General features: G+C 35.7%; 1 protein-coding gene across 1 annotated transcript in view; it reads left to right on the top strand.

Moving 5' to 3' along the window:
- The first annotated feature begins 6,469 nt into the window (after positions 1-6,469).
- The window catches only part of LOC135684234 (FERM, ARHGEF and pleckstrin domain-containing protein 1), a 32,944-nt gene continuing 16,407 nt past the window's right edge, over positions 6,470-23,006 (top strand). The window contains exons 1-16 of the mRNA XM_065199693.2: positions 6,470-6,951; positions 8,720-8,824; positions 11,081-11,123; positions 11,744-11,819; positions 13,361-13,405; positions 13,878-13,930; positions 14,530-14,603; positions 15,488-15,534; positions 16,126-16,213; positions 16,526-16,614; positions 17,278-17,338; positions 17,539-17,633; positions 17,948-18,016; positions 18,830-18,898; positions 19,588-19,922; positions 20,851-21,234. Of these exons, the coding sequence (XP_065055765.2) occupies positions 6,844-6,951; positions 8,720-8,824; positions 11,081-11,123; positions 11,744-11,819; positions 13,361-13,405; positions 13,878-13,930; positions 14,530-14,603; positions 15,488-15,534; positions 16,126-16,213; positions 16,526-16,614; positions 17,278-17,338; positions 17,539-17,633; positions 17,948-18,016; positions 18,830-18,898; positions 19,588-19,922; positions 20,851-21,234 (1,741 nt within the window). The 5' untranslated portion in view covers positions 6,470-6,843. The remainder of the gene's footprint in view (positions 6,952-8,719; positions 8,825-11,080; positions 11,124-11,743; positions 11,820-13,360; positions 13,406-13,877; positions 13,931-14,529; positions 14,604-15,487; positions 15,535-16,125; positions 16,214-16,525; positions 16,615-17,277; positions 17,339-17,538; positions 17,634-17,947; positions 18,017-18,829; positions 18,899-19,587; positions 19,923-20,850; positions 21,235-23,006) is intronic.

Below are 23,006 nucleotides of genomic sequence, written 5' to 3'. Positions count from 1 at the left end.
TTTGGAATTTTGATGATTCCAGCTCGCTGGAAACTGTCTCATTGGAGCAATTTTCTACCTTTAGAATACAACCTTACTCTTAGAAATCATTTCATTTCATTTTAAAATTATTTACCCAGGGTACAAATTCAGTCTAAATACTGTTTTACAATTGACCCTGCAAAAAAACCACTTAAAAGATTAAAACGTTATATACAGTAAAATTTACAATAAAAATAAAAAGATCGGAATATGGCTAAACAAAGATGTATATCTACAAAATGATTATTTTTCCTTGAGTTTTTAAAGGTGGAACGCTATTCTCATTTTTCGCGCACCCAATCCTGAAACATTGTAAGAAGTTTGGTTCTCACTGGCTTCGGTTTGCCATTTGCCATTTGTCATGTCACCAATGTTTCACCAATGTGGATTATTAGATCTCCAATGTTTTTATGTCTATTTTATGCTAGTATCGGGGGCTGTTTCCATACTCGTTTTGGTTTTTTATCTTTTAAAATTATGTCCCAGTGGTCTTTAAATTTTTTACTTATATTGATAGTCCGATTGCCGTTTGGTATACCGAAAAAGAGGGTCAAGTTTCCCGATATGGGTGTGTAAATTACTTTGGAGCTACCTGTTTGTAAATTTATACTCAGTGGGATTTCCGCAATCGTAACCGTTACTCCTTCTTTTTCTTAAAAACTTTACAAACGTTAGCAAAATCTTTCTCCGACAAAGTTATAGATCTTCTTCGTATATCTTCCGACGGGTTGGCTAAGCAGCTCCAACAGGCGGGCTGTAGCCCCCCTTGCCCCCTTCCCTCTGTCGCCACAACCGTTTAGAGAGCGCTCCAGTTTGGGAACTATCCCGTCTCATGTAAACGCCAAATTGACACGGATAGGAAACGAGGCTAGGAAATGAGTACTCTGGGTACCAGACTCACTAAAAATTTATTTTATGTATAGTGAGTCTGGTACCCAGGGTAGGAATTGAGGTGCTTTGAGTTCGGTGCTTCGACTATTCGTCAGATCTTGCGCGCCCTCTACTACGCCCACAAGATGGAAAATACAAAACAAGATTAGGGACGTTTTCTATTTTTTCACGAGTTTATTGATAAATTTAGCGAACAGGCTACAACTTATAATAATGTTTTTTACTCCGATGTGATCTTCAGGAGGAGAGCCCTTTTTATTCATTGCTCCAAATAAACATTTTGTTGCAACCTTTCAAATTCGAAGCCATTTTCTTCTCAGCCTTTATGTAAATTTTGAGATATTTTCTTTGTGTTGTTGATGGGATAAGCAATATGCATGAGACATTTCACATGCACACCCCCCTGCCTTATTTACTGCATTAGTTGGACCAAATGCGTCCTACACTACATTGGGGAGACGTCCTGACAGTTAAATACCCGTTTTGGCGAGCATTTCAAAAAATGTAGAGAATAAAATTCATCTTCAGGAATCCAGAAAGGATGACCCAGATGCCACAGTTTCCATTCATTTTAACAAGGATGGTCAACATGAAAATCACTGGACTTTGCTACGCACCTTATAACAACATTCGAAAAAACGTATTATTTTTAAACTTAGTACTCTTATTCCTAATGGTCTTAATAAACAAATTTCGTTTCTTTCCTAATCCAGCTATTATTATTTTTTTATCTTTTCTCGTCTGTACCCTTTTTACATAATTCACATATCACATATTTCCATTTCGTTTAACGTTCTACGTCGTATTCCTACTATGTTCCATCGAAACGTCGTACTAATAATTCATTTCTTGTACAAAGTCGTTATTTTATTGTATCAATTTTTGTTCATTATTTGGACCCATGTTGCTAATGCTACTCTACTGTTTAGAAAAGATAGCTCTTTTAATGCCAATGCAAATTCTTATGACGAAAGAAGACGGCCCACAGAAAAAAGCACTTGCATTTGTCTTAATGTGTCTTACCAGGTGTTCAACAACTTTTCACCGTTTTTCATTCTAGGTTTTTGCATCCATGTTGCTAATGCTTCTGTTCAGGAAAGATAGCTGTTTTAATGCAAATTCAAATCCTTATGACGAAAGTAGACGGCCCACGGAACAGAGCGCATGTATTTGCCTTAATGTATCTTACAAGTTGATCTAAAACTTTTCACTGTTTTTCACTTCAGGCTATTGTCACCAGGGGCGAAACTACCGGGGAGGGTGTGGGGGGTTTGGTGGGGTGTGACACCCCCTAATCCAAAAAATAGTCGATTTCGCAGGGCAATCGAAGATTTCGCAGGGCGCCAAGAAGAGCTTTATTGCCACGCAGAAATGCTACCTCTGAAGTTCGTAAAGAGCCGTTTAGGAATTTTGAAATGGAAATATCGTATTTGTTATGAACCTCCCTTCCTGACATTGCATTTTAGAGAACGGAACAGGTATGTAAGGAAAAGCTCCGTTATTTGCAAAGCGAAAGCATTTCTTACCGAAAGTCATAGCCAATGGATGCAATGATTGATGCATATGTTTATGAGGGCAAGGTTGAGTCATGCAAATTAATTTAAGTTGTAAATTATTTTCATGACAAGCACGGCGTCACTGGGGGGGAATAAGGGGCTGAAGTCCCTCACTTTGGTCAAGATAGGAATTTTTTATCATTTTTTCTATTATCTTTTAACAGTGCATGAACTAAAAAACATAATAAATCGTTAAGATACCGATTTTGTTTCATCTAATTGCTAACTTTTTCACGTTTTTTTTATTATTTTTCTTTTATTTGCATTAATTCAGTAAATCATTTTCTGTATCATTGCAATGTTTTAATTTTGGATGTGTAAACATGGCTTTCTTGATACAAGAAACTGCACATTTTTGTTCAGGAAAAAAATTCTCCCAATCAAAACAACATCTTCCTCTGTCATTCACAACTACGTGCAATCTGAAACGAAAGGTTGCCGTTTCTTACCTTCCCCAACGTCTAACACTAGAGTTTTAGCATGACATCCCCCTCCCGTTTTTTCCCAATTAACAATAATATTTTCAATAAAAAATCCATTCTTCTAGCACAATAGTATTTTGCTAAATTTTTGTCTGAAAGATGCTTTTTAGCCCTTTTTATAAGGTATAATTTCAAAAAATTTCTTCACGTCGGACCCAACCGGTGGGTCCTCCTACCTCACTAAACTCGACTCTTAGCCCCACTGGGTTAAATTTTGTTGCGCTGTCTACATCATGTACCCACCCCCCCACCCACCCCCAATTTGCTGTTTATTAGCTTAGTTTTGCAAACCAACATTAAATGAAGTGAATATAAAAAAACAATTTACGCTCACGTAGAGAAATAGAAATTTCATAGGCAATGAAGTTTCAAGTTTGTTTTTTTTGCTTAGAAGTTTGTCCTTGGTAAAGACCAGTGTACACTGGTAAAGCTTTCACTAGTAACCTATAGACAAACCTTTGCTACGAGCTCTGCAGGGCACCACTCAGTTTTGCAGGGCAGAAACCCTTTTCACCCCCCAAAACTATTGGCCAAGTTACGCCCCTGATTGTCACCCCTGCATCCATGATGTAGAAAACCTATCATATTGATTTAATATTTTGCTTATGCTGCTGTTCAGAAAAGTTAACACTGTTGTCATGACGGGTGTTCATTTGATTTATGAAATATTGTTGTTTAATTTGGCTTGTGAATTGGTTTATCGTCGTGTGTCAAACGTCGTTTATTACGCATGAAATAATTTGAGAGCTTTTTAATCTATGATACAATTTCTAAGTAATCACAAATGAATCAAAAATGAATCCCTTTAATCTCAAAAAATCAAATCAAACACACACAAAATTGATTTAATCACAAATTAATCACTAGTGATTATCAATCTCGTACATCATTTTTAAGAGTGATTTGCCCCTCGGCTAAACGTCCGCGAAATTTTGGGATTGATCTCAAACGAGATTGATCCCAAACTGGACCGTTCCCATTTTCACCATGTAATCAGGGTCTAAAGAAACTTTTTCCATCACTGAAGTCCAAAGTGTCTGATGGCTCTGAAGAAAAGAAACATTCTTCTAACCTTGAAATAGCAAACTGCTTCAACGATTTCTTCAGTACAGTTGCACATAAACTTGCAGCCAAATTGCCAACTGCTGAAGCCGCCAGTGGTGGCAAGGTAACACAGCAGATAGTAGGTCTCTTCTTGATGTTGTTGTAACGTTCTCTCAAGCTTTTGGACCACCAAAAGAACAGGTTTAGGCAACATTTTGATGACAATGGTCAGAATCCACTGGAATTCTCAATGTTTTTTTTACTATTGCCTTCTTGAGTTTCCTTCAAGTCTTATTGAATATTCCATTCCATTTGGAAAAGCACCAAAGTTATTCCCATATTCAAAGCTGGCAACATAGAAAAAGGTTGACAGCTATCGACTTATCTCTTTCCTAAACTGTCTGAGTAAGATAATTGAGAGAATTGCTTTTAACCACATTCACGCATTTCTGGTAAATGAAAACTAACTAAATCTACTTTAACCTGGCTTTCGTATCATGCATTCCACTACTACTGCACTGAATAACCTCGTTGATACTATCTATATATAATGACATATAATGACTGCGCAAGGCGCTCGAAACTGTACACCACACTTCCTTACTAGCCAAAGTTAAATGGTTTAACCCATATGACAACATGTATAGATTCTTCTTTCATATTTGACCCAGAGAAACCAAGTTGTTACCTCCAATAGAGTTTTATCCAAAAAAGTACTATTTCTACTGGTGTTCCCAAAGGATCGATTCTAGGACTGCTGCTGTTTCTTATTTTTGTAAACGACTTACGTGCTAACCTTCCTGCTGAAGTTATCATTTTGCAGATGATACCACAATATCATCCCATAGTATAACCCATTTGTTAGTTTCGTCAGATATTTAAAGTAATCTTAAAGGACTTGTTCCCTAAATTGGCGCCAAAATTTTTTGTCTTGATACTTGCAAGGTAATAACTATCTTTACACGTCTGCAAAATGCTACCACTATCTGGGATCTGAATCTGGACATTTGCTTGCTCATGTATAATATTATCAATGATATGGTTCATAGATATTAATCTGATTCAACAACAAGTGCGTCAGACGTACATAATCCCTTTTCACGCCTATTCAGATGCCTATTCAGAACAAGAGATAAAAGGATTATTTGTTTCATAATTTTCAAGTTTTATGGAACGAAAGTTTGGAATTCTCTTCTTTTAGAATTAAATAATGTATCATCTTACTCCCCCATGGTAGACAAAGTGTGAATCTTATTTTATGGACAAGCTTAAGGACCAATATTTTACTAACTATCGTTTTATTGCATATGATTTTATATTTAGATTGTTAATTTGTAATCCAGACTGAAAACAAGATTTGCTTAGTCTTGTTACTTACGTTAAAAATTTTCAAACATGTATGCATACACATACACACATACACACGCATACAATCGGTGTTTCTAGCCTGATGCAAATGTATTTTCGGCTGGCAGAGTTTTGTATTTCCATAACTATCAACGTGATACTTCATATCTGTTTTCACAGGCGAGGCTCCATAATCAGAGCAAACAGAATGCTGTGGTGGGGCTGAGAAGGTGGTAGCTATATTTGTTTTTGGGGGACTCGTGCCTCTACAATTCATAAAAGTCTTTTGTTTTAAATTAAAATTCTTATTGCTCTCAAACGATAGTGCTCCAATAATTCTATCCTTACTACGGTATTGAAAAGAAAGATTGTGAACAGGGCTAAAATTCGGTTATGTGCGAGCAGAATTGAACAGCTCTGTTTTCTATTCAAACAATCTCTTATCAATGACATTTTCAAGGTTAGATGTGTGGATAAACTTCCTTTGTTTCCACTCTTTCACAAACACTGTCTTCGAAATATGCATATTTCACGTGTTTTTATTTTGATTAAATAGTTTTTTCGATCGTTGAAATAAGATCCTTTCCTATTGCCTTCCAAATGCGAGAAACCAATGGCGTTGCCGAGTGCTGTGAAAACATATCTTGAACATGTTAGGTGAAATTTCTATTTATATAAAAAATGTTTACATAACAATAGCACAGACATTGGGGAGACAAAATATAAAGAATTAGATCGTGCTAAAGAAACCCAAAACTTTGATTTGGGAACATTCGAGGTCGAAAGGTTAAAAGAGGCCCTGGAGATAAAGGAAACAAGCTGATTTCAACCTTAAATCTTTACGGATCTTAAGATTATCAAAAGCTAAAGATCCGTAAAGACTAAGGTTGAAAATAGCTTAATGTAAATGGCATTATTACAAAACTTGATGTTAGCTAATTACTATCTTTAAATGCAGAAATATTCCATCACTAACTCCTAGGGCTCTTATGAATTATCCGGTTATGTATTTAACGATTTTCTTATTAATAATTGGCACACCGGTAACATGTATTGTTGATGTAAAATAACAATGAATTCATTTTGGTAAAAGTGATGGTGATAATGAATAATAGATAAGCTTGTGCTCTAAAAGTGTGTAATTTATCAAAATTATACGTGTGTTTTTAAACTGAATTTTTCAAGGGAACATTGCCACTGCTTTACATTCAACGGACCTTCAAGTGAACAAGAAAATCAGAAACAACTACAGGACATCAAATTCTGTACATAGTCGAATGAATTGAATTGTCTCAGTTCAGTGTTACATGAAGTAACTATGGAATGCAGTTTGGCTTGCCTTGATGATTTGATTTTGACAGACAAACGCACGAAGTTGCAATTATAGCCTTTTCACTTAACAATTCGTTAAATTTGCATGGAATGTAAACAAAAGGCTCTTCGCACGTGAGTTTTTTGGAAAGCATTTGTTTCTTTAACTGCCGAACAGCGACATTGCTAGTATGGCAGAGGAGGTGAGCTCAATCGGAAACGAAAAAGCAACGAAGCCGGGGAAAGGCCGAATTCAAGTGTCTTTGTTGGATGATACTGTGCTGGCCTTTGATGTTGAGGTTCGTTACTGTTAATAGTGACATTTAAAGCTATTTCTTTCGAATCTTTAATAAGTATTCTTGCCAGTGCGAGTGCAATTCATTACAATACATTTTATTTTATTTTGTGGGCTACCTTGCATCAAAGTTTTTTTCTAAAATATTTTACTTCTTGAACAGTTTATTGCAAAGATGGTGACCTTAAGGTTTTCCCTACATACAAATTGCTGTTGATGTGTAAATGCGCTGTTTCTTTTCCCTTCATCTTGTCTTCTGACAAGTTCCCACAACCAACCATGCACCAAGGGGTGGCAAACAAATCATATCCTCCCAACCATTCCTTGCTAATTTTACCCTCCTAAACATTCTTCACTCCTAGTTGGGTTTATTTTGGGTCGTGGTACCTTGTTTAGAAGCGATGATATGAACCGCTTATCGGCTGGGTCATTTTTATATCTATCCAAATCAGGGCACATTGTTCATTTATTCAGTGATCCACTTAAACAAATGTTCTCCCCAACCGCTTTGTGTTTTCGTATGAGAACAGGCTTTCGAAATCTTCATTCAAACAAAAAGCAATCTGATAAGAATTTTGGAGCCTCTTGTTCTCCTGGTTTTTCTGATCCGATGATACCATATACAATACCAGAATTAAAACATTTGAAGATATCTTCTGTTTATAGAAATTGAAGTCGGCTCCAAAACTGATTTAACGTGCAGTAAATTTGAGTGTAGCTAGAACAACTAGACTTTTTTTAAATCCAGGGAAGCTTCCAGAAAATCGAATCTATTTATTCACTTATGAGAATTTGCATTCAACCTATCAAATCAAAAGATTCAAGATTCCTAACTTTGACATAATTTGACCATTGATAGCCCACACTGACAACAAAAGCACTATGATTATGTGGCCTTTGATTTCTCAATGGCTAGATAAATACAATGCCTTAACCCCTTCAAACATGTAATGACATCATATGCCTTCCTGTTACTTGTTTGTGCTATTGTTTGTCTATAGGATACCTTTGCCAATTTTTTATTTATCATTGGACAGTGGTTAATTCAAACTAACCACAAATGATGACTTGTATGCAATCAAACTATGTTTGTCACACTCTTTCTGTTGGTTCCTAAAAATGTGGTGTCTGTCTATTCTCAAACCCTTTGGCTGATGCTTCATTTTCAAATACTTCTACGTTGTCTTTCAAAGTAGTCCACTGTCTTAAGGTTGACCCCTTTTTCGGAGGGAAAAGGGAACAATTCCCCTTTGTATTTTCTAATGCAGATTGGTTTCTGGGGAGACTGAAGCACAAGTAACATATGACGTACTTATTGAATTCCATGAAAAAGTCTGACCTTTAAAGAAGGATTTCTTAGTCATTGTTGCTTGATAAGCCTGCTGGATGGGCAACTACTCGCAATCAACTACAAGGCCTAAAAGTTCATGATTTTGATCAATCCTAGACCTAGACAAGATTGGTTTTTTGTTTTTTTGTTTACATTAGCTAGCTTTAAAGCCTGTTTACGGAATAACTTTCTGTATGAAAAATAAAGTTTTTTGTATTTCTTTGGCTTCCCATTTTAACCAACTACCATAGTTTTTATTATTTTACAATAATATTATTTGAATGCAATCAAACTTACAATATTACAATTCCTTACAATATTATTTTATTTGAAATCATTATTACATGTTCAAAGTTTCCCAATGAGTAATTGTTCAGAAATTACATTTTATTATTATCTGTTGCGTTATTGATTATTCTAAATGCAAATTTTGTTCTTCTAGTCTAAAGCAAAGGGTGAACAGCTGTATCAGAAAGTGAATGGCCACCTTAAAGTAGAAGAATCCGATTATTTTGGCCTACAGTATTATGACTCTGAAGGAAACCTGGTAAGGAATCCTGTCTTTTTCTTGGTTTGCATTGAAAACCTAACTGGAAAGTTTGTCAACAGATCATTGATTATTGCTGATACTGTCTATAAACATTGTTGGCTAATTCATTAACAAGACATTAACCCTGGTATTTTGTCAGCTGATAATTCAACAATGATGCATAGACATCAATGCAGTTTTCACATTTGAATAACTATTTTCTGCAGCAGGTTCTACAAAAGATATAAACAAAGAACTTTGCTTTGTGTAAACAAAATCCTTAAATGAAAATATTTCTTGCATGCAGTCAGCCTGTTGCAACTAACTGTGATATTACTTGCTGAGTGCCTCAACTCTGCATATGTTTTTTGATGTTTTTAAGATAATCTTTTGAGTCTTCTGTTATAATCTCATGCATCATTGAACAGGGATAAAATGCTTATTTTTGGCTAAATCTAAGCCAGTACCAAAACCATAACAAAGCCCTTGTATCCAATGATTTTATTATTTGCATGCAGCATTAATCTGACATATTTTTCTTTTTTGCTGAAAATTTAATGAGTTTGGATTATTTCCCACTTCACCCCATGGAAACAGGGCCTCGTGTTGTTGTTTGTACTACAAAAATGAATAATTTCTGAAGTAAGACTTAATTTTCACTGTTGTGAAATCAGGAAAAGGAGATTAAATTAAGACTTAGCTGAGCTGAAAATTGTGGTCTAGATTTGAGAGTAATTGAAATTAAAATCAACTGCAGAGTAGGTAATGCTTTTGATGCTTTGGTGCTTCATATTGTTGTCTATATAGTGCATTAGAAAGCTCCAATTCATTTCTTACCCTTAATGGGGCTGGGTCATGTAACCATGAACAAACATTTTGTGTTGGACAGTCTGGGTTTAAGTCTTCTTAGTGACGACCATGAGTTTGCTTTCACAAGGTAGTGCATTATAAACTTTGTTCTTCTCTTTTGGACAGTCTCTTAAACAATTGACCCATTGGCTCATTCAGCAATTTTTGCTGTTTGTGAACCTGGGCTTTCACAGACAGATGTCTCTTTTGCCAAACAGCCCATTACAACATTCACCTCTCGTGTTCCCTTTGCAGTTTGTGGAGTGATTCTCCCACCAAATCACATTTCAGTTGCTGTGATGGATCCACGCTATCCATCTATTTTAACACAACAACATTGTCCCACCGCCTTACACATTACCCTGCCCCTTTAATTTCTTTTATGCTGATAGAAATTTGATTATCACAATGGGAAATGACCAGTCTCCACAGTTATTCTTAATTTGGCAATGATAGAATTGTTGAAGGCAGCTGCCTGATTTCATCTTTCAAGTCCAAATTGCGGTACAAACTTTGAAGTTCAATGCATAACTGCTAGCAAGGAAGGTTGCCACAAAAAGCTCTCTTTGTTTAGGGCTAACATTTAGATATATGACATTAAAGATTTGCTATAAATGTTCAACCATATATCTTACTAAGAATTGAAAGGCCTATATCCTCTGTTCATTGTTGAGAGTGAAGCAGCACCATTTTGTCAGAGGCTTACCAGTTTTGCCTCGAAATTATATGGCATCAAATCTAAATGCAATTAGTCTGAAAATGAATTAATGTTATCAGCGACAAAATGTCTGATTTCTTATAAATTCAATTAAACTATTATTTTACAACTTGGTATTTCATTGGTGATATGCCAGTTAGTTACTTTAACATCCTGTTAACCTCTTAGAACACAAAAAACTGAGACAGACTTTTGATTAGGTCCTTTTTTCAATGGCTAATAAGGAGATGAAATTTTAAAACTATTTTGTCTTATGTTTCCCCCGCAGATGAATTTCCATATAAACATTTGTTTGAAAATGTGAATATAGTGTTTTCAATTGAAGGTAACCACGCCAGCCTGACTTTTATCTGTTTTGGGATTTAGGCTGTTTTGTTTCCGCCCAATTTATAATTTACCACAAATTATCCACAACAATAATGGGTTTATAGAAAACTTCTTTATCCTTATTTCATTCAACTTTTGTCACTAGTATCCTGTGGTTTCTTATCATTTATTCTTTTTGGCTTGCTTTTTGATCTTTTCCGCTATCCTATTGAACTACAGGTCTCATTAAATTTCTTTAATTCTTTGCTGTATGTTTCATATATTCTTGGCTTATTTGTCATTTTTTCAGTCGATGGCTCACTCGTCTATTCATAAATCTTTTTGCTCAATTGATTGCATAAATTGTCATCATTAAACTGATCAATCCTTGTTACTTTTAGTGCTGGCTAGATCCACAAAAAGCCATAAACAAACAAGTGAAAGGTGATTTGGATTCCTTGTCTTAGTATATTTAATAAATGGTTGTGTTGAAAGATAATTTTCTTTTTATGATTTTATATAACTTTATAAATTGTTTTCCTAAAATCAAATTGCCAACCTCCTCCTGTGTGGATACAATGAAATCACTTTTTAAAACCCTGTTCAGTCCCTGTTCATGTCCCTGTTCAGCACCCAATTATAAAAGATGTAATTTTAGTAAATACCTCTTCCATCTTACTTTTTTTAATCATATTTGCACTCCTCACTCTAAAGAAAAATGTATTTGTATAAGGCCATAATGAGATATTTCCGTTTCGTTTTAGAATAGTTCTCTTATTGGTCAATTTTGTTTCCTGTTGTATTATATTTTCATTGCATTTTGCTTTTCTACTGAAGTTTTGCCAATGCGGGTTAAACTTTAATTGAGGAGCACACAACATGCCTATGATTAAATAGATATTGAGCCAACCATTGTTTAATCATTGTTGTTATTCTAACTGGTCAGTTGATCATGAAGCATTTTTGTTGGGCTTAGTGATGTTGATTGCTGCAGATTCAAAAGCTTGATTCGTTTGGCCATTGGTTCAGTTCTTTGCTCCTCTATAAAATCACTTTTTTTGTAGAGCCCTCAAAAGTGACATTCAAATTTCGTGTTATGTTTTACACCCCAGACCCAAATGCATTACAAGAATACACCAGGTTGGTTGGTTTCATAGTTTATATGCCAATTTTTAAACAATATGCCCCATCAGAAACTTGCTCCTTCTTCTCTCTTCCTCTCCTTCTTCATTTTATTTATTTTTTCTTCTTCTCCATCCTTCTTATTTTCACCATTCGTATCCTCCTATCCCCTCCTCTCCCCTCCTCTTCCTTTTCTTCTTCTACTACTTCTTTATTTTCTTTCTTTTTCTTTATCCTTCTTTCACTTATCCTTCTTTCCCTCCGTTCCTCTTTTCTTCTTTTTCTCCTTCTGCTTCTTTGCTTTCCTTCTTCTTCTTTATCCTTCTTTCCCTTCTTCTTAGTACTCTTCCTTTACTTCTTCTTCTTCCTATTCTTGTTTTAATTTTACTCATTCCTTTCTTGCTGACTTCTTTATTTGTCAAGGAGCCAGCCAATTGCTGAAGTGCATTGACTGTCTGTCGTTCTCATCCAAGGTCTCCAGGTCCTTTTAGGTCAGGGGTGTCCAACCAAATTTTTGTGTTGGGCCTCAGACAAAACCTTGCGTCGCAGGTAGGCCAGATGGATTATTACGTGATATATTGGCAAATTTTATAGTGAAAGGTAAATGGGTTACATGAAAAACTATATGAAAAATTACATAATCAGTTGTAAAAAATAATTATCAATGCAAGTTATAACATTTACTTTGTGCAGAAAGTTCATTCATATCAAACATTAAAAAAGTAGTTGACGTCATAATTTAAATGTTCATCTGTAAGCTTTGAATTTGCTTGTTTATTTTCATATAAGAAAACATCTGCTTTCAGATCAAATAGGTTTGCATGATAATGAGAAAGTACGACAAATAACAATATATGATAATTTTGGCAGTAATGGCACTTCATAGACATAGCGCAGGGTTCAAAATATTAAAAGGCTATTGCTCAAGGGCCACGGAACATGCCCTAGCGGGCCACAGTGAGACACCTCTGTTTTGGATCAGGTCCTTCTTCATTTGTCCACCGACGTACAGTGCCTGCCAAAAGTCTTTAAACATCAAAAGCTTTCTGTCAATTTTTTCATGCATATTAGCAGCTTCCCCCTCCCCTTTCAAGCAATGTTGGATCATTTTCCATAGAAATAAACGCAGCCAATAATTTTGAAACTAGAGTAGCTGTGGTGTATTCCTAAACGTTTTCGGGAGAAGAGGGGGCAACTTAGCTATCTTTTGTAGGCTTTAAGTAAAAATAGATCTAGAATTGACTGAAACTGCTCAAGTATTCCAAGTATGTTAGCAAGCATTAGATTCGCCCAAATAGCAAGTATTTCCTTTAACGTCCATCAATGTTTTTAGCATTTGTTCATTACTAATCAATGTGTAATTGAATTAAGTTTTGTTTTTCAATCTGTTTAAAGTTTCTGCCAATATTTAGTGTCTCTTTGTGAATAACAATATTGAGGTATTGTGGAAGAGTGTACTGTCAAGCTACTGTCAATGTCCTTTATTACCAGATAATTACGTTAGATATTGATTTTACCGGTTAATGGACATGCTATCATTTACTATTTCAAAATTGTAGATATCTTTTCACCTTGCAAATTCGACGTGATCTACTTGATGGAAGGTAAGAATTGCTTATCTTGAGGCTGGTAAATCAAAATGTTCACGCTGTGACTGGATTTCTGCAAGACTCAATTTCTGATTTTAACTAGAAACGTGAAGGACATTCAATGCACATATTGTATAAATCGAATATATTTTAATAGGAAGACAGATGTTTCAATGCAGTATTTGTGTGTTTGAATATCTATTCGAGACACAATAATGTTTGACATTTTATGGCTAAGCTGCAAGTCGTTAAAAACACCGTTTTAACGATTTCGTTGATATTTTTACCTAAAAACCCGTTCAAGGAAAAAATTCTCTCCTTTTTTCTTTTGGAATAAGGTTTTTTTGTAACGATGAAATTTTCAAATTCATTAGTTTAAACTTCACCGCAGCTGGGATAAGAGAAGGATTTTTCAGGCCTATTTTGTTTCAGAAAATTCCTCTAGGGTTTTTCACTTCTTTTACAATTAAGCTGCTCTTTTTCTAAGGCTTCACTGTAGTGCGGATACGGGATCTCTACTCGCCTCATACATTGTTCAAGGTATTTGCCCAATTTACTTCTAATTTCCACCATTTAATTTAATCTGTTTTAAATGCTTTTCAAGGTTGCTGTTGTGATGTCGGGATTCTCGTGTCTGAAGATTTTTTCAAAAATACTGAAACTTTTCTCACTCAATAGAGGACAGGTCGTTAATAATTCTCACCAAACGTATCTGGTACTCTTAACGACCATTGCCATAAGAGGATTGGGGGAGCTGCTCATCCATGTCCCCCTCAAATGTATCTGCCTATGTTTATTTAGAAGGTATCAAGGGTCATGTATGCATAGCTTTGCCAGAAAGAAAGCTATAAGACCGCTCACAATTTGTGGTTTTTGCATTTGGAGTTGGTGTGAAAGGGAGATCTAGCTTTTGTTCTTTTGGTTTCAATCCAATTTCTTATAAAATCTGTGTTTATCAGTTGTTACTTCAATTTATGTACCGAAGGGTATATTGATCGATAGCTCTAGATTTTTTAGTTACCCCGAGAATGAAAGTAAAATTGCGGTTTCTTCATCTTTAATACCTTATATATAATTTAAAGCTTGAACTTTTAATCGAATGATAATTTTCTCTCTTTGCATGTCTGTTTTTATTACAGGAGAACTTGGTGACTTTGAACCCACAGTTCATCAAGATGGTTATCTTTCTGGTTTTCAGTTCGTCCCAAATCAGGTTTGATTTTATGCTGTTATTCAATTGATTGGATCAAGATCTATCTTATTTCATAAGCAATCTTTCATTAATTGACATAAGCACAGTTTTTCGGAGTTTGTTTTCCATATGGTTTTTGAAACCATTTTTAAATGTATTAATGGGATTTTGAATAGTCTGTTTTCTTTCAATGTCATCCAACTCGATTATTCATTTTACCTTGAAAACATTGAAAGATGGAATATGGTTGAATTTACGAACTCTTGTTTGAACTCATTTCTGTTTATAGCGTTTCTCATCGGTATTCGAACTTCAGCTTATTTCTAGTGGAATGTCGTCAACCTATCTTGCACGTTATTTGCTTCAAAATTAAGAGATGTCAGAATGTTAGTCCCGCTTCAATCCCTACACAAACTTTTATTTTTCAGCAATTTCTTCCTTAAGGTCAGCTTAGAAGTTTGAGAGAATTGAATGGATCTTTATTTCTGTAGATTATATTCTAGATTATCATCTATTTCTAGTATAAAAGCTTTTAATGTCTATTGACTTTTGAGATCTCTTGGTTAAAAATTTTCTTACAAAGATTATCACCCGGTAGGTGGGTGCTTTGAGCGGGCTGAACAGAGGCTAGATCTCCCCATGCTTCGAGCTGAGAGGGCCCCCAGCTATGTTCCTAACAACAGCAACAACAACAGCAACAGCAACAGCAACAACAACACAATGAATCATAATTTTTCATGACGGCTTTGAGATATTTTTCCTGATTTGTGATGAGTTTCTCATTTGTTCTGCCAGCTCTCTAGCAATTTTAGAACTTTGTGTACGAACAAATTAGCGTACTTGAAGAAGCTGACAGTTCAGATTTTTTATATGTAATTTACTAACAGTTTCAATATATTTTGTAGAGCCCCGACATCGAAGACAAGATTATTGAATACCACATGACGCACAGGTATGTTCAATGCGAACGTCACTTTACGGCAAATCCACTGTTCATGAAAGCGTTGAAATTCTGTATAAACAGCCAAAGAATATAATATTTTGCTATCGGAGAAGTGTAAAAATGTAGCCTAGTATGCAACAAGGGAATATTTCGATGCAAGAAGCACGAAGTGTTTGAATGGATACTTCATTAATAGCTGAGAATGATCTTCACATATATTTATCTCTTTCAGCTCGGTCCTCATTAGCGACCAAAACTCAAGAGACTTGACGCAAAGATTATTCAAAACCTTCTAATGCATGTGCATTTGTTGCTATTTTCCCCATTAAGGATATTCAAAATAAAAGAGCAAGTGATTTAGCAAGATATGCTAAGTCTTATGCCTAAGCCTTATGCTTGTGTCTAGACTGTCCCTAAAAGCACATAAGGTATTCGCTTGCGTTTGTGCTTGTTCTTATGGCGCTAGTGAGGACCAAGCATATCAAGTGTTTCATTACGGTGGAATTACATGTTCTTATTTACTTATTTCAATTATTAATTATCAGGTGATTAATTTGATAGTTTCATTAATTGTTTATGCTTTTATCTGTTATCATTCAGGGGGAAAAGTCCAGCTGAGGCTGATCGCAATATGCTGGATGTGGCCAGAAATTTAGAGATGTATGGAATAACTTTGTACCCTGCTAAGGTACTTTTTGAAATTTTTTCTTTTAATTTTTCATCCGATGCGATAAATATTGTTACAGTGGTTGGTTATGTTGCAATGAATTTATAAAATGTCAGGTGAGGCTGCAGCTATTTTTTTCAAAACGGGTTGTAAGCGAAACCTCTTGTTTTTAGATGGCTTTTTCAAAGTCCTACCATTCGTTTTCCACGGCTTGAAATTCAGTTTTGATTTCCTCTTCTCAAAAAGCAGGCAGATCCATCACATGTCTACCTGTAAGATGTATTAGACGATACCGTTGCCCTTCTTTTCGTTAATAGCAACTTTTATTTGCAGGACAGGGATGATGTAGATCTCAGCCTTTCTGTCTTCCACATGGGCATTTTGGTTTTTCAAAATCAATCAAGAATCAATATGTTTTCCTGGTAAGTATAGCTTTTGATGTTTTGAAGAAATGTGTTTGCAAAAGTTTATTAATTAGAAACTTAGTTGAATATTTGCTAGATAATTAATTGGTTAGATAACTATGTTAATGGCTATTGTCATGGGAAAATGAGGCACAGAAGAGCTGCAATTTCTCAGCATTATTTATGCACATTGTTAGTAGTTGTATTCAAGTTTCAAAGCACCGTTGTTCTCAAAGTTACTATTCATTGAACAGCTGCAAGTTGCCTGACGAAGATATTTTATATATTACCATTTCTTGGTGGTACTAATATTAAGAATGGCTTTGAAAAAAGAAGCATTTTGAAGCATACTTAAGCTTTTCATTTGACACTCTTCAGAGTATAAAGCGCCAGAACATAGATCGAAAACTTCAAGCTAGGAAATTATTAATTTTTGTATATATACGAATGGAAATTTCTATGCTTATTACTCTGATGTATTATTCTAATTTGCTAGATATAGGTCACTAGTCTCAGCTATTAAGATGATCTTCTCCATTAGATGATAAATAATTTATTTGATAAATGTTTTTACTGTATTCGATATATATTTTCAGATTTTTTTCTTTATTTGAGTTCTGCCTTCTTGAAACTGAAGTTTGATATCGCCATTTTTTGAAATGAATTTTTTTTTCAATGAAGGGCAAAAATTCGAAAACTTTCTTTCAAGAAAAAGAAGTTTGTCATTAAACTTCATCCAGGGGTGAGTAACATTGAACTATGTAGTCGCCACTTTTACTTAAAAGCGTAAAGCTCATCATCACAGGATCTTTTTTTTTTAATTGTGTACGTCAACGATACTGTATTTGTCATCAAAATAACCCAGCGTTTTTTTTGAGTTGTTACCCAAAGAAGAAAATTTTAAAAATTTTTTGCTAAAAGGTTCACATTTAACTTTTGCAGGTTTACACGGCCGACGTAGTTGTATTTCTAATGCAAAGTAGAGATGCCTGCAAGGGATTCTGGAAAATCTGCATTGCACATCATGTGTTTTTCAGGTTGGTTCTATTTTCAGCTTTGATTGCACCAAAATTGACACTTATTGACAAATTTTTTGGGTCCCATAATCTCGATAAATCTTCTTATATGTTTTTCTCGTCTATTCATTTCCCTTGGGGACATCAATGTTTGCCTGATAGATTTTTCCTGTAAAAAGATATTTTGATAAAAAGCAAAGCGCGCCATTTTAATGTCACTTTTGCTGTTTGACAACATAGAGCCCTTGTTAGTTTTTGTGAAGTTGTGACTCATGTCGGTCGACATACTGCTGTGTCTTCTCTCCAATAATATATTTACCTTATTCTCATTACAGACAGAAAAAGGCCACCCAGAAACATCGTAAATCATCAGTTTTGTCACGTGGCTCAAAGTACAGATACAGGTTCGTTCATGGTTATGTAAATCGTCTCTAGATGACACACAAGAATTTGTCGTGTATTTTCCGCAAATATAACTTATTCTGTTTCCCCTTGCATTCATTTTCTCTTGTTGGTTCTCTTATCGTGTCCTTCCCCTTTATAATGTCACACCTTCAATGGGTACTGTTTTCTTGCACTTACGGATGTGAGTATGCACATAATGAGAAGTGCTGTTAACCGGTCTGTTGCAGAGTGTTCAGTGCTTTCTAGACGGAGTTGTAAACAATCAGTGTGTAGATCAGAACAGAGCCACGTTGCAACTCTGAAGTCTCACATTTAATGTGATAAAAACAGAATGCTTGATGATCCCTTCATCCTGAAACTTCTAGTAGCAACCTAGAGCAGCCATTTGTACAGGGGCGGACATTTGGTCAAATATTGGGGGGGGGGGGGGGCGGCAAGACTATTGTTTTATGAAGATGACGTCACATTTTCCATTGTTTCAGAAGAAAAGACTATTGTCATCCAATGTATTGGGAGCGACCCCCTCGCCTCCAGGTGTCCGCCACTGCCTTCGTAGTCACAAACATTGCATAATTTTTTAAAAGAACTTTACTAATGTGATTTTTGTATTCAGTTTCTGTAAATAGCATCTGTTTTTCACCTTGGGTCTAACACCCACCTTTAACTTCTCATTAAGATCATGTTTCTAACGGTTAGTTTACAAAACTGTTGATGTGAAAACGCAAGTTACAATTGCTAGACAATTTTTACCACTCTTCTATGCATTGTATACATGAACACTGCAAATCTGATAAATTCTTTTTCATTTTCAGTGGTAGAACGCAAAAACAGTTAGTGGAAGAATCTCGCGATACTTTCCGACCCACTGCTGAGCTTGAGAGGTAAACGCATTTCCTTGAAATTTCCAAAATAAGATAAATTTTTCTATTGTTATGTTTTTTTTTGCTATTCACCGATTTCATTGTTGGTAAAGGTAGATGAGGTATGGCGCCACCGTCCTATTCAAAGAAAGATGGGGATAAGACTGAAGAGAGAGCATTGATTATTCGTTTCATTTCACTAAACATGCAAAAATGTGAACTTGCTAATTTCACTCAACCAACTTCCATTCAGCTTCCGTGTTGCCACGCATGATTTCGCGGGTTGCCCCTTTAACCGTACCTTTCATACATAGTAAGGCTCTTAATTTCCATCATTGTCTAGTTTCCATAGAAGTTAAGTTCTTACAAGTATAAGTTGAACTGCCAGACACACTCTCTTAAAAATGATCTAGTAACATTTGTTCTCACGTTTTCGTTATGTAATATGACCCAGTGAGCAATCTCCGACGCCTAGAAATACGGCGTTTTACCTGTAGGGAGGGGTGTTAAATAACACACGGAACAACCTTTCTGCCTCTCTTAAAGTGGATCACAACGATGCTTATCTAGCAAAGTTTGTAGACTTTTTGCCTTCTTTGTTGCTTATTTGCTTGTTTTTCATAGCAATTTGATTCTTGAGAAGTTGTGAAAGCATTGTTTGATCAATCTTTTGCATTCTATTAGCAGTTTTTGTTTTTTATCGTCTTTAGAAACCGCACTTCAAGGATTCATCGTGGAAGCGAGGCTCAGACTCCAATCGGCAGTGTCAACAGCAACGAATTAACGATTTTACCAACAACCTCGCCACAGTCATACACATCATTCAAATTGGACAATTCTCCCCCAAAACACAACCAGAGCTCTTCAAGTTTCAAAAACTCTACCGATGCTTCAGAAGATGAAGGCAGCTTCGTTGTTGGATCGCGTAAATCATCTCAGCAATGGGATAACTCTCATGATGCTGTCGAAACTCTAGCAGGCGCAGTTCATCTCGAATACGATGCCATTAGGATACCGCAACAAGATACAAAAGAGGACGAGCAAGGTAACTTCATTCGAAGCATTTCCCTGTTTTCGTTAATGATTTTCTCTGAAGCAAAGACAGATTTTTTCATTGGTGAATACCAAAATAACGAAAAGGAAGATGGCTTTGAAAAAAGCAAACATTTGAGTAAATTAAAGCTTTTTGCCTGGCACTCTTCAGAGTTTCAAACGTCAGAACATAGATCGAAAACTCTACGCTAGGAAATATATATACCCAGTTGTGGATCGAAGGAGGCCAATCAGAAACGTTCATCAGTTTTAATAAGACGACGTTACATTTCCCCATTGTTTTAGAACAAAAGACCATTGTCCTCAAAATTATTGGGGGCGACCACCCTCCCCTCACCCGACCGCTCTCATGCAGAGCCATTTTCAAGTTTTGTACCACCAAAAGATTTTTTGCATATTTCAAGAAAAGGAAGATGTTTGAGAATGGAGACTTTTCCAAACAAAAACAGACATGATGTTTCCAAATTCTTTATATCATGATTGATTAATCATTGCTGACTGATTTGTCAATTTTGTGGATTTTTTCTTTCTGGAGTTTTAGTATCTTGCTGTGTTTATTCTGCTTTTGTTTTTATCTGGGACCCAAAATATTTTTCAATGACTAATATTCCCGTGGTCCGATACTTTTTCAACCCCTGGCCCTTAAATATGCCGACCGGCACTGTTTGAAAACGAAGTTCTAAAAACCGTGACTTCTAGAGGTGATTAATTTGCAGGTTATGTGTGTTAAATCTTTTAACAAAGTTTTAAGTCCCTGTAGACAAAGTATCTTGATATGAAACAACGACTTCAAAATGGCGAACTTCTCCACATTTTGCAGCTGCAATATTTCAATCTTGGTTCATCAGGATTTTGCTGCAAGTAAAATGCTTGTTTTAATCCTTCATATGTTGTTATATCATATTTGCATTTTTTTCCAGAAGTTCTAGCTCAAAATAGTGATAAAGCAGAGATTGATGCAGAGGAACCAAAAGATGAAAGAAGAATCCGATCGGATAGCGATACAGAAATTGGACGACAAGTCCAATCGATCTACAGCCAGATAGAGAAAGAGACGAGCTGGCAGTATCATTTAACACCAACTGACATAGACGATGGCGAAATTGTCGATACACATCTTGAAAATGACATTAATGAGCTTGTTAACGGAGAGATAGATCAGGTGGATGGCGACACAAACCATTTAGACCTTGATCTGGGTTTCGGAGGGAAGCACCAAATGACTAATGGCGATCTGAATGCAAATGAAGTTGAAGGAATCACACTCGAGACTGAAGATGTTTTGCTTCAAAGTAAAATGAAAGGTAACTATGACTCATTCTTTCCTTTGCAGTTTATATGTATTTCTATCGAGCTTGATTATCATACTTTAGATATGCTTCTATCTTTTATTTCTTCTCATTGCAGTCGGCTTCCATTATTTAACAAAAGATGTACGTTGTCAGTTCATAAGTGGTTATAGTATAATTGATGTTTGTTGCTTCGGTCTCTTGCATCGATTTCTTGCATTCAACCTTTGCATTGGTCCCTTGAACTAGATTGATATATTTCTTAAGCTCAGTGGGCTGTATCCCTTGTTCTATCACTCTTGTATCTATCACCTTTATTTTGGCATTGAAAATCTGTGTTGTCGTCATTTAAACGTGTTACAGTTTTTGACATTGAAAATCTGTGTACCCGTTACCGTCATTGAAGTTTTGTTTTGCACTGCTGGCCTTGATTCTACTTTGCTATTTCATCATACATTTGAACTTTCTTCGATAAGGCTTGCATTTCGTACCTGCAGCCAAATCTACTGCAATCAACCATTTTTGTTTCATTTCACCATTCTCCACTGCATCTGCGTCGCACTTACTGGGTTTTCACGTTCAAATAATTCCAATTGGCAATCCTTTATCATATCTATCTTATTGATGAAGATTACTGTTTCGCCGATCTGTTTGATACGCTTGATGCCATACAGACAATGCTGAACACGCATTGGTATAAAAACAGGTCCGTTCAGGGTGTTGCCTCCGCGTGAAACACGGAAATGCAACTTAGTGCTGTCTTGTTCTGCACATTGAAGCGTTTCTCCATGTTATGTCACTAGTTTATCTGATGTCACTAGTCACGTTTTCCATGACTTGTAGCACCATTTTAACGTTTGGTCTAGAGGGAAGATATTTACTAACTTAATCTTTCAAGCCAACGCCAATTTAATTTTCCGACGACAACGCCAAATTGAAATTAACACAGCTCTTATTCTGCCTCCTTTTCAACAGGCGTTAACTCAAATAACCAAGAAATATAGACGATGTTGATGTGCATTGAAACAAGCCTCTGTTGGATGTCCATTTCGTGGCTTGCTTGCTGTACCGGAGGAAGACTAAGAGCTGGCTTAATTTCTTTTGGCCGTTGTCGTTTTAGGACAGAACCAAAATTTATGTGACTTTTTATAGTTATTTTAACATATTGAGCCATAGAAACAAAGGAATTTATGCAAATGTTGTGAAAAATGTCTTTAAGGCGTACGAAGCATCAAAGTGTATGGTTCTACATACGGTCGAAGGTCATTTGAATTTGTGAAAATGACTTGCAATTTGATTTTTGTTGGGGAAAAGGCTCTCGGTTTCTCCAAAAGTATATATAAGGAGATTTTGTTTTGGGTGTAAATTGGGGCCAAAATGCCTTGTAAATTGAGATTGATCCCCTTTTGTCTTGCAACGGAAAGCGTTTTCAACGACTTTCTCACAGCAATTTACTCCTTGCTGACAACAAGTCTTCTGGTTGAGGCAAAAGCTCTATGCTTTTAGGATGTAATGGAAAGTTGTTACCTCGAATAGAAAACGAGTTTTCATTGCTTAAAGGTGATTCTTTTCCGTTCCGTGGTACCAAAGTAGGGAAAAAGATGTGTATAATTGTAGCATCATTTTGTCTGTGCAACTTATAATGTTTTTACTTTTTTTAAGTAGTAGCAAATATTTTATTGTGAATTTTTTACTGTCTTTTCCTTTCTTTGTCCTTTTTTTCATCATTCTTTTTGTATTTGCTTGTAGTCAAATCGTTTATCTTATTGTTATCGTACGCACCTTTG

Source organism: Rhopilema esculentum, unplaced genomic scaffold, assembly GCF_057945365.1.
Source record: "Rhopilema esculentum isolate cy_ngs unplaced genomic scaffold, ASM5794536v1 HiC_scaffold_34, whole genome shotgun sequence".
Lineage (NCBI taxonomy): Eukaryota > Metazoa > Cnidaria > Scyphozoa > Rhizostomeae > Rhizostomatidae > Rhopilema > Rhopilema esculentum.
The sequence above is the reverse complement of the archived record's forward strand: the minus strand, read 5'-3'. Positions and strand labels throughout refer to the sequence as shown.